The 12570-nt window shown below is 38.4% G+C and overlaps 1 protein-coding gene across 13 annotated transcripts in view; it reads right to left on the bottom strand.

Annotated features, from left to right (window-relative positions):
- The window catches only part of SUGCT (succinyl-CoA:glutarate-CoA transferase), a 622782-nt gene extending 610214 nt beyond the window's left edge, over positions 1–12568 (bottom strand). For all 13 annotated transcript variants that reach the window (XM_032484269.1, XM_032484261.1, XM_032484260.1 and 10 more), the window contains exons 1-3: positions 12306–12568; positions 3120–3171; positions 2387–2460 (exon numbers count right to left, since the gene is read on the bottom strand). In XM_032484269.1, coding sequence (XP_032340160.1) covers positions 2387–2460; positions 3120–3171; positions 12306–12405 — 226 coding nt within the window. In that variant the 5' untranslated portion in view covers positions 12406–12568. The remainder of the gene's footprint in view (positions 1–2386; positions 2461–3119; positions 3172–12305) is intronic.
- Positions 12569–12570: the final 2 nt, after the last annotated feature.

The following is a 12570-nucleotide window of genomic DNA, read 5'->3' as shown; positions in this document are numbered from 1 at the left end:
ATATTCCTGCCTCCTGGGATGGTCCTAGAATAACAGCACCGTTGTTTACTGCCCAGTCCACTTTATTCATTTAGTTTACCTGCCCAACCCTGAAGGCATATAGTTTACACCCACTGACGAACTCTAAAAAAAGGAGAAAAAATACACTTAAGTTTGATATGCTCTTTTATTACTCAAATAAGAATAATCTAAGTCCCAAGTAAGAAAACTAGAACAAAATTTAATTGAAGAACTGAAGAAGTAGACATTAAAAGAGACCAGTTCACCACAGAAATTTGAAAATACTGCCAAGTCACTTTTCCTCACATCCATGTTGAATAACGATCTCAAAAACACAAAATATATCATAGGAACATTAACATGTACTGGTCAGAAGGGTTAAGGGAAAGAGAGCAATTAGTCAGTAAAAGAGCCATGAACATTCGGTAGGAACAAATTTTGATACCAAGTGAACGGCTATGGAAGATAATAAAGGTCTAGACTGAGGAAAGGGTCCCCCCAGTGTGGAAACGAAAAAGTACAGCGGAGAAATAGTTCTAAGCAATTAGGGAATGATGATTTCTAAAATGAGTATAAATGCAGTTATCCCCTCAGTATCCACGAAGGACTGGTTCCAGTACCTGCCAAAGACACCAGAATTCGTGGATGCTCAAGTCCCGTAAGTGGCCCTCCATATCCGCAGGTATGGCACTCCTAGATTCAACCCACCAGAGATGATAAAAATACACAATCAGTGGTGGGTTGGATCCGAGGATGCTGAACCCGTGGAAACAAAGGGCCAACTGTACAAATATTTAACCTAGCGATCAACAGAAATATCCAATCAAGAGAAACAGATTGGATACTCTAAGGATGAAATGAAAGATGCAGTGGTTGAAATTATAAAGTCCTGTGTTGTTGAAACTGGATAGCAATGTGGAAATTAGAAGTTTTGTGGAACCTATTAAAAAAAAAAAGACGTTCATCTAGAAAGTAAATATTATTCAGCATGAATCCAGCAATGACCAAAAGCAATAAACATCACTGGGTAGATAAATGAAGCATTATCTTTGGAAAGTAGGTTCTTCCACCACCTGGATTCTGACACAGGGTCAGATAAATACAATATAAAATATATAATATTCTCCTTGCTGATCAGAGACTCTTTTGCTAAGTGCTTTGGCCTCCTAAGATTTATTTAGCAGGAAGTTGACTCTTCCAGATCAAGTATTCTACTTTATAGTGTTTAATCACTTATGGTAAGTTAATATATTGATTTAATTGGAAGCTAGTCTCTTATGGGTCTTATAGATACATGCACACTAATCAAGGCTAGAACATCTTCACTGATTTGGGAATTCTGCTTCAGATCCATAAGCATCAGATCTTGAAAAATAAAAAGTAATGCTAATTTTTGAAACCTTCCAAAACAAGCTGTTTATGGGATGATGTAGAGGAAGTAGAGAACTCTGCCCTTTGAGTGCTTGTTGGAGAGAAAGGGCACATAACATGACACTTTTCTAAGCAACTTTATCGATAACATGAATCAAACACCAAAGTACCAAGTAGGCACCAAATAAAAGTGAGAATTGTGTAGCCAGAATAGGTTTACTTGGTGGACAAAGGGGAAATAAAGAGAGGGAAAGTTGTCGGATGAAAAACATAAAAGCAAAGAATTGATCTTAGCTTAGGTTTTTCCCTCGAAATATTTAAAATTATGAAATGGGAAACTGTGTTTTATTAAAACTAGAAAAGAATGTCTTAGGTTGGGGTTTTGAGGTTCCTTTTGAAAGGACTCCTTCCCTTCTCTCCTTCTTCTATGTCCTATTTCTTCCCTTTTACCTTCCACTTGCCCTCGCCTTCCCTTCACCCTGCAGTGAGGGACCGTGGCCAGGCCTACTCTAACCTCGGTCTCAACAGGAAGGCCTGTGTGGGCTAAGGAAGGCCAGGATCAGAGCTGAGTGCCTGGATATTCCTTACTAGCTGTGTGACCTTGGGCAAATCCCTTGATCTCTCTGTGTCTCGGTCTTCTTATTTATAATCTAGGAATAACATTAGCCTGCAGGTTGTTGTAGAGACTAAATAAACTAATACAGGCGAAGTGTTTAGAACTGTGCCTAACACTGTGTTGTCAGCATCATCATTATTACATGTCGTGTGTCAGTTTCTACCAGAGGCTTTCAGGTGCATGTGAAAGACCTGGCTTAAGCCTTAGCACTTGGCACGTATAAAGAACAGAAAGAGCTCTAATGTTAGTGTAAGTTCAGAGGAAACTAAATAATGGAGAAGAGAAAAATAACCATTTCAATTCTCTCCTCATCCCACATACAGGTACATGGATATTTAAAGAACTAGTAAAAATATTTTTTAGCTTGTTTCTGTGTTTTAAAGGGAGCCATAGTTTTACCTGGTCTTTCCACTTTTATAACTTCTGCTCCAAGATCTCCTAAATTCATAGTAGCGTAAGGTCCCGCCAGGACTCTACAATGTTAACAATGATAAATAAATTCATTACCATCTACAAGGTTGTTATATTAATTTTTTTCTTAATAGGCCATCAACACTGAGAAGCTCACATAATGCTAGCAAGAATTAAAATTGTTAAAACTGTTCTAAAAGGTCACTTGGCCATATGTATCAGGAGCTTTAAAAAGTATATTCTCTTTGATGCAGTAACTTTACTTCTAGAATTTTAGCCAAGGGAAGAAATTGAAAGATTTCCTGAGGCAAAGATTTATGTACAAAGAAGCCTAGTTTATAATAAAGAAACATTGGGGGATGAGTAAGTAATGATGTGACAACTATATAATAAAATATCATTGTATATTTTTTGTTGAATTTTGAATTACATGGCAAAATATTCAAAATATATTATGTTTAAAATATGGATAAAACTGCTATTTCAATATGGTTCCAATTTTTGTTTTTAAAAATTATATATAAATATGCAGATTGGAAAGAAATGTATAAATATTATACTAATTGTCTGTTAGAATGATGAAATTATAGGAAATTTTCTTGTTTTTTCTTTCCAATTTAAACAATAAGCATAAAAGCACCCTCTTATAATCCAAAAAATAATTTCTTTTTTCAGAGAAGGGGAAAACTCAATCAACAAAACACAGATAAACAATACAAACCTTGTTAGATCCAGAATTTTTACACCCTCCAATGGCTTCATATTGTCAGTACCTGGCAAAACAGAGAAAATGCTTGAAGAGAATTTATTACTAATTTTCAGAAGGAATAATGCAGAATTCTTCATATTAGTAATTTCTATTCCTATCAAATAAATTTTCCTTCACATTTCTGCTTAATATATAATACAGAAATCTTGACCCAATCCAATTAAACCAATCTATAAAAACTGAAGCCTCTAATACTAGATTATTCCCAATTAATAAAGTCCAAGGCTACATGTAAGATAGTTTGTCTAAAAAAAATAAAAGGTGACAGGGGAGAGGGGTGTATAGGCTGATCACAGAGGATTTTTAGGAAACTGAAAATACTCTGTATGATATTATAATGATGGATACACATCATTACACATTTGTCCAAATCCACAGAATGTACAACACCAAGAGCGAATCCTAATGTAAACTATAGACTTTGGGTAATAATGATGTATGAATGCAGCTTTCATCAACTGTAAAAAATGTACCCTCTGGTGCAGGATGTTGATAACAGAGGAGGCTGTGTATGTGTGAGTATGTGGAGTATGTGGGAAATCTCTGTACCTTCTCAATTTTGTTGTGAACCTAAAACTGATTAATAAATAAATAAATAAATAAATAAATAAATAGTGAACTAAACAACAAAAAAGTACTAACAACAAAAAAGTAACAACAAAGACCTCTGAGTATTTGTTCTACATTTAAAACAGAGAAAATAATGAATTAAAAGGTTTATTAAATGATTTACAATCATATGTGCACTTCCTTTCTCTCTTCATTCATCAGCTATAGAAGTAAACTAAATAGGTCTGTAATTATATCAACAATTCACTAAAAATATGTAACATCAACATTAAATCAGAATCAAATTCTAGTCCAATGGCTTATAAAATTTGGATCACAATGACCAAGATCAAGCTGACCTTAATGGGGGAAAATGATGAACTACTGGTTCAGTACATTTTTTTAAATAGACTTTATCTTTTAAACCATTTTTAGATTCACAGCAGAATTGAGCAGAAAGTACAGAAAATTGCCATGTTCCCCCTTACCCCCACACACGCATCACCTCCCCTACTTTTAACATCCGCCACCAGAGTGTTACATTTGTTGCAACTGATGAACCTAAGCTGACATATTACTATCACTCAAAGTCCATAGTTTACACTAGGGTTCACTTGTGATGTATATTTTATGGGTTTAGACAAATATATAATGACAGGTATCCATCATACAGAATCGTTTCACTGCCCTGAAACTCCTCACTGCTCCATCTATTCATCCTTCCCTCCCCTCCAACTGCTCATTGCAGAACTTTTTTTTAATTTTCTGCTGTACTTTAAATGTTTTTAATTAACTCTATTAAATAACATACATATAATAAATTATACCATTAATGAGTTTTGACAGATAAATACACGTGTGAATTCACCCCCACAATAAAAACAAAACAGCACTTTCCATCACCTGAAAGTTTCCTCCTGTCCTTTGCAAACTTCTCCCTCCATCCCCAACCTCAGGCAACCATTGATCTGCTTTGTCACTATATTTTAGTTCACATTTTCTAGAATTTTATATAAATTGACATTATACGGTATGTACCATTTTGTGTCTGGCTTCTTTCATTTAGTGTAATGATATTGAGACTTATCCATATTGTTGCATTTTTATGAGCAGTATCCTACCCTATGGATATGCCACATTTTTCCATCCATTCAGCTGTTGATAGACACTGGGTTGGTTCATTTTAGGTTACAGTGAATCAAGCTGCTATGAACATTCGTGTACAAGTCTTCATGTGGACATGTTTTCATTTCTCTTGAGTAAATACCTACTGGAATGGCTGGGAAATACAGTAAGCTTAAGTTTAACTTTCTAAGAAACTGCCAAACAGATTTCCAAAGTGGTCGTACTACAGGGCATGCAAGTTCTAGAAACTCCACATTCTCGCAACACTAGGCATGGGTAATCTTTTTAATGTTAGCCATTCTAATGGGTATGTGATACTTCTCTGTGGTTTTAATTTGCACTTCCCTGATGACTAATGCTGTTGGAAATCTTTTCATGTAATAGTAAGCCATTCATATATCTTCTTGTGAATTGCCCCCACTGTTTTTAATACTGAAGCAAAACATTCAAAACAATGCAAAAATCTACCAACAGATGAAATTTTAAATAAGCACCAGCATATATCCATACAACAGAACACCACGCCAATGTTAAGAAAAATGAGGCCGACTTACATAACCTGACATGTAAAGTTTTCTAAGATACATTCCTAAATTAAAAAAATAAAATCAAGTTGTAGAATAGAATGTATAATATGACCCTATGTTTGTAAACATACGTAATAACATTAATAATATATGTTGGCATTTGTAGGAACATTTAGAAAATTTTATCAGTGGTTAAATCTTGGAGTAAAAATTTATGGAGAACTTTCACTGGCTAAGTTACGTATTCCTGAATTTTGCTTAATTGTGATTATGTGTATAATCAGCAAAAAAAAAAAAAAAGACAAAAAGCAAAAAGTGAAAACATAAAGAATGAATAAACAAAATGAGAGAGAAGACAAGATATTTCAGAGGAAAACAAAACAAAAAGATCTCAAATATAAGAATATATTCTGACATCACTAGAAATGAATGAGTAAGTAATTCTTCACATTAATAAGACTCCAAAAGTACTGGTCTTCTGTACTCATCTCTTTTGGGGCCTCTGTTTTATTTCAAACGATGCAGGAAATATATTTAGGGGTCTCTTCATCACGTGAATCTCATTTCATCATACATGTATAAAGAGAAGTCTACATTTCACTACCAACGCCTTCTCACATTTAATAATTTAGTAAAATTTTGTTTAATGATGCAAAAACTTTTTTCAATGAATTCATTTAACATCAGGCAATAGAATTTTACTTTCATTATCTGAGAAGACACCCAAAAAGGACTTCTAGAGCACATTTAAGTCAAAATCAATTAATGAGTTTTAAACAGTTAAGAGCACAAACTCTGGAGACTGACTAGATTTAATTCCCTGCTTCACTACTTACTACCCTAGTGACCTTGATCAAGGTAACTTCACTTCTCTGAGCTTCAGTCTCCTAGTTTGAAATACCTATAACACAGAGTTTGCAAGGATTAAATGAAAAGTTATATGTAAAGTGCTTAGTACACTTCTTAGCATATAATAAATGCTTACTAAAAGTTGACAATTTTTATCATCATCATCACCATATATGTATTATACAGTCACAATACCTATTGAAAGTAGGTAACTTACTCCAGATTTGAAAACAAAATAAAAAAATCACAATTATTTTAAGGAACAGAAAAAAATATATATGATTCTCAATACTCTATACTTTAAAAAGGTATCTACAGCCATATTTTGCCTATTTGTGAAAGACCAGAATGGCTGATTACAAGGGGGAAACAGTTGAAAAGGGCATCTATTATAACGTAATTTGTTGAGATATACTGAACAGCTTGTATATCGCTCTATCTTATTTGGCCTCTAGGATGGAAAGCTATTATGATGATTCAGCTGAGTGACCATGGAAAGAAGTATAATTATAATGAAGCTGCCATTAAATCTATGTTTGCCAGCGCTGATTCCAGGACTCCCCTGGCATTTGGATCTCAGGTTTCCATGATAAAAAATAATTCAAGCAGCACCACAATGGATGTAACTGACAGATGCACACATAAGTGGCTCGTCTGTGTGACTGCAATCATGGCATCTCTCCCCTACAGTACTAGCCAATCATTGAGACAATTTTTTTAAAAAGTCAAGTCATAAAACAAACTGACCAGATATCACTATCAAATACAACATATGATATACAATGAAAGGATTTCTTAATTTGATATTTTACTGAGAATTTAACTACCAGAACGTAGGAGTGAGAAAGTAGATGGACATCTCTTAGAGCTGAGGAAAACCAAGAAGCCCTGAAGACTTGTGCACTTGTCAGACTGTTTCCAAATTTGGTCCAAGAAGAGGTCAATGATCTCCTTGCCAATGGTGTAGTGACCGCGGGCATAGTTATTGGCAGCATCTTCTTTGCCTGTGATGAGCTGCTCAGGGTGGAAAAGCTGGCGGTAGGTGCCAGTGCAAACTTCATCAATGGCTCTGGGTTCCAGGTCTACAAACACTACCCTGGGCACATGCTTGCCAGCACCTGTCTGAAGATGCTGAAGGAGTCGTCTCCTCCCGCAATGGTCTTGTCACTTGGCATCTGGCCATCAGGCTGGATGCCGTGTTCCAGGCAGTAGAGCTCCCAGCAGGCATTGCCAGTCTGGACACCAGCCTGGCCAGCGCGGATGGAGATGTACTCACACACAGTTGCTGTTTTGTGGCTGCTGAGCAGATGGCGGAAAGGAGGAGGAGAGGTTGCTGCTTCTTACAGCGTGACTCTTAGGTGGTCGATGTCTGCACTCACTCTTTTTTTGTATCTTCTTGTTGTTGGCCCATATTCCTACAGGCACGTTTATCTGCTTCTTATTGATTTGTATGGCTTCTTTGTGCAGTAAGAATATTAACCTTTTATGATGCACATTTAGTAAAAGTAATTTTTCCTTATCTGCTGTTTGGTTTTTCGGATTGTTTTGGAATTTCACTTTCAAAAAAAAAAATCATTTCTTTTACTTTCTGCCTTTGATATTGTTTCAGGGTTCCTTAACACTACCCACACTTACAGTGATTTACTAAAAAGATCCACAGGCTTCAGCACATAGTTGGATTCATGACTAAAGGTTTATTACAGCAAAATGATATATGGCCGAATCAGCGAGCAAAAAAGACAGAGTCTGGAAAAATCCATGCACAGGCTTCTTAAGTCCTCGTCCTCCCATTGTTGGTTCTTTCTCCATCAACAAAAAAGTTCAGTAACATGTGCAATGTTTCTGTTCAGGAAAGTCTATTACAGATGCAGAATCCAAGGTTTTTATTGAAGGCTATTCACAGAGGCATTCTCTGCTTAGCATGCACCAAAATTCTGGTCTACCAAAAGAAAAGCAGGTGCTCCCATAGATCACATTGATTGCACAAACCATTTAGGCACCCTTATTAATTAGGAGGCAGTTTGAGTGCCAAGTTCCCAAATGCCAAACAAGGGCCAAACTTGTAAGGCGGTCCTCCTGAAGATAGCACCCTGAGGCCTGCTATGTTAACTCTTTTCAGCACAGGTATCATTTTTTTCCAACCCCACATTATATAAATACTCCTGTATAGTTGGTTTTCCCCGTTAAAATTTTATATTTTTCTATTTAAAAATTTAAAGTATCTGAGGTTTATTTAATTAAGTGACCCACAGTGCCCAACCAATGAATGAGCTAATCACACCCTAAGGATGCATTTATTTTTTTACTATTGACAGTCTTTAACATAGAACAGTTAACAATAGGATCTCTAAATGGAAAATTGAGCTGTGACATGAAAAGTTTCAGGAAATATTAAGGTAAATCTTATGCTCGAAGTATACATACATAGGTCCTCCGTATCTGTGGGTTTCCCAACTGCATATTCAACCAATAGGGGATCAAAAATATTTGGGGAAAAAAAAATTCCAGAAAATTCCAAAAGGCAAAACTTGAATATGCCACACCTCCTGTAATCATTCGCATAGCAGTTACATTGTATTTACAACTATTTACATATCATTTACATTGTATTAGGAATTATGTGATATAAAGATGATTCAAAGTATACACAGGATGTGTGCTATATGCAAATACTACACCATTTCATGTGGTAAGTTACCTGAGCCATCTTCAGATTTTGGTATCCAAGGGGTGTCCTGAAACCAATCCCTACAGATACTGAGGGATGACTACACAAACATCTCCATACACAGAAGCTATGAAATACTTTCGCCTGTCCTAAGAAGTGCTTTACACCAAAAATATATGCTTTTCAGACATATATTCATTTTTCACCTGAAAGTAAACCCGAGGTTTCTGAGGCAGAGATCAGAGTTATTATTACCCACATCAAGAAACGCACCATTTTCCCCACACCTAATATGCCACAGGTGTCATAATGAGAGTGAGTGGATTAGCCTGCACATACAGGGACTCAACCACAGGAAAGGTCCCCAAAATTACAAATCTGGGAGTTTGTATGGGATAGCTGCCCAGCAGCCTCCCTCCCCTGAGAAGAGCAGAGAAAGCTAATCACCCTAATGTAGGCAAATTCTCCCTGGGAAGAAAAGGAGATGGTCCCTGAGTTCTTATCGTTTGGAATGTAAATAAATGTCTCCAGGGGAAAAGATAAACTTCACTGGGTTCACAATCTCAGTCTTGGGAATGTCTCCAGGGTTGAGTTTTATACCCCTTTGAAACATAAACAGATTTTCTGGGAGTTGTCTAACAATCAATTCAGTCATCTTTTAACTTCCAAGGCCTTCCCTTTAACCCAGGTTCTAGCTTCCTTGGCTTCAAAAGCCCTGACCATGCAGAAACATGAAAACATTCACTTCCTGGTAATAAGTAATAAAACAAACCAAAGTATTTACATTTGCAGCATTCATTAATACCCGACACCCACCCAAAATACTCCCTTTCAAGCTCTTTCTGCAGAGCTCTAAGAATTCCTCAAAGGTGCCCAGAAGCGTCTTATAAGGGAGGCAGTTAAAGTAGGGGTACAAAGTGGGCATCTCTGGGGACCCCAATTCCTGCTTCAAACACAAACCCATCTGCTCTCATAAAGGTTCTGCGGGAAAAAAAAATTTTTTTTTCTATCTACTGAAAATAGAAACACCAAAAAAACTTAGGTAACCCAAATAAAGATCTTCAGTGTTAACAGAAACAGACAAGGCCTCATTTACGTTTATACTTAAATTTCCTTGGCTTGGTACTCTTACTTGCATTAATGTAAAACTTGTAAAACATAAACCACCACAAAGTTAACCAGTTATTTCCGGGGCTTCCCATACAGCTCATGGGTACTCAGAAAGTTCCCTGATGTTCTGACTGATGTCCTCTGTACACTTGAAAACAGCACCCAGCCACTACAATGCCTGTGTTACTTCCCACAGGACTCAGACTTAGTTCATGGGGCGGCCACCATGCTCACCTGTCCATCATACTCGTTCACTTTTCTACTTCCACGTAACCCAACGTAAAACTTTCTCCCCTTCCCTTCATTTCTCTTCCCCTCAATTTACCACCATATAAATTAATTCAATACAAATATGTGCCTGAGACCTCAGACCCACCAGTTCAGGCAGCCAGACTGCAATTCCCAGGTTCACACCTGGGAAGAGTCTAGCTATATTTTCAGAAGTTCAGTATTAAGGTTGTATCTCCGAATCCTTAAATCTAAAATACTATGCTGCACAGTACCACCATCAGAATTGTATGTGCTTACTTATGCTTATTTACATGTCATTGCATTTTTCAAAGGACAGACTGACTGTCAATTCATATCTCTTTACCCAGGAAAAAAAGACAACTGCCTGGGATTCAAGAAGCCTGAGTTTTGGTCCCTCCTCCATTTGCTATGTGAATTTAAGCAAGTCACTTCACTTCTCTTGGACAATTTCTCACCTGTAAAAAGGCAAACTGCCTATACTCAGAAGTGATCAAGGTGGAATTTTCATATAATTATTAAGAATGTCGCTCCCTCAATCCTCATATATACCTGAAAATATGATAAAGAGCACACTGTCATGTATAATCTACCTGTCAAAAGTTTTCCATTGTATTTCTTTTCCTCCCCGCATTTCTAATGCAAGTTCATGTGCATAGAAGATAGTAAGACATTTCTTTTGGGAAGAGCATTCCAGAAGTGTAAGCCAAGTAAAAAGACAACTCAGTACTTCACTCAATTCTGCAAATCATTTGCCAGTTACTAAAAAAATAACAAAAAGTTAATAAATGTAATTTTGGCTCCTGCCACCCTCATTTTTATGCTCCCTCCCCCAAAATGAAGATTGGTTGATAATACAAAAAGTGGTATTACAGGTGAGAATCACTGACCAATATAATGTGACCCACTCATTTATTCAGTAAATACTTGGGGGCCAAATTATGAGGCATTAAGCTAAGCGACCAAAGACAAGGTCCAGAAAGGTGATTTTTTTTGGCCAGAACAGAAGTATATAATAAAGTGGATAATCTGGGATTCTCAGACTTAATTGCATCACAAAGCCTTGATGGCATTATGCTGCCTTGATGGATTCTACAACTTGTGTGTAAAGGAGTAACGTGGTGAACAAAATTCCTTCAGAATAAACCACAAAAAACTCTGTATCTCCATTCATCAAGGATAAAAGCTGAGAAAACAGCACATTCGTTAGCTAGCCATGTCACAGAACATGTCACGGAGACAAGACGAGTGGCAGCTGCAAGAATGTGTATAGGCTGAAAAGCACAGCTCCGGGCTACCCACTGGACTATGATTAAATGGGTCCTAAAATTCTTTAAGATTCTGTTTCCTACAAGCTCACTTCGAGACTCATTGTGGACTATCATTCCCAAATTCTGAGGAAATAAAAAAAGTTCTATAAAGCTGCAGTCAATGTAAACTCTATCTTCTAAACAAAATTCTGGGAGAGGTGTCCGGTACAAAGGTGTGTTTTATTATACATGAGGAGTCATTCTTGAATTATCACACTTTTCACCTAAAAGCCTGTGAAAGAATCATTATTTTAAGAGCTCTGGCCAAATGTTGCTCTTTTTGAAAATTAGGATCCCGACTTCCTAACCACTTCCCTTGCCGGCGTCCAGTTAACAGGAATGAGGAAGGGAGCAAGGTCCGGCGTTTGTGAGCACAGCCTCAACCCCAAGTTACGTAAAGACGCAGCCTGAAACCCTTTCCGAGATGCGGCGGGATGCACGTTTTTTAAGTTATTTAACTTGGGAGACGAGGCCAGTGGAGCGAGAGAGCGAGGCGAGGCGACCGCCCAGGAGGACGGCGGGGGGCTGGACCCGCAGCGACGCGCTCTCGGCCCGGGGCCCGGACGGGTGACCAGGGGGCGAGCGCGGAGCGAGGACGCGGGGAGACGCGAAAGGCCAAAGGGCGGGCTGATACCACAAAGGGGCAGCAGATACTTCTGGAAAGCGCGGGCGCTCTCCTCAGAATGCCGCCCGAGTGGGGAGGCCGAGGCTGGGCTACCTTTCGCCGCCCGGACCGAATCTCGGAGGGTACCTGACTGCGGGCGGCCGGTCCACAACCCCCTCCCGCCGCCCCGGCGGGAGACAAGGCCGGTTCTCCGCAGAGCCGCGACCCTCGCCAGCGTCGCCAGCATCGCGCGCCCCTCAGACGTCCTCGGTCCCTGCTTGAGTGAAGAAGGCAGCGCACTACGGGCCTCAGCCACTGAGGGCGCTCGCGGACACCTCGGCCCCGCCCCCAGCCAGGTGGGCGGGCCCGGGCCGGCCGGGGCGAGCTGTATTGGCTCCCTACTTCCGCCCGG

Source organism: Camelus ferus, chromosome 7 (genome assembly GCF_009834535.1).
Source record: "Camelus ferus isolate YT-003-E chromosome 7, BCGSAC_Cfer_1.0, whole genome shotgun sequence".
NCBI classification, from domain to species: domain Eukaryota; kingdom Metazoa; phylum Chordata; class Mammalia; order Artiodactyla; family Camelidae; genus Camelus; species Camelus ferus.
Note: the sequence above shows the minus strand (reverse complement) of the source record. Positions and strands in the feature narration are given on the sequence as shown.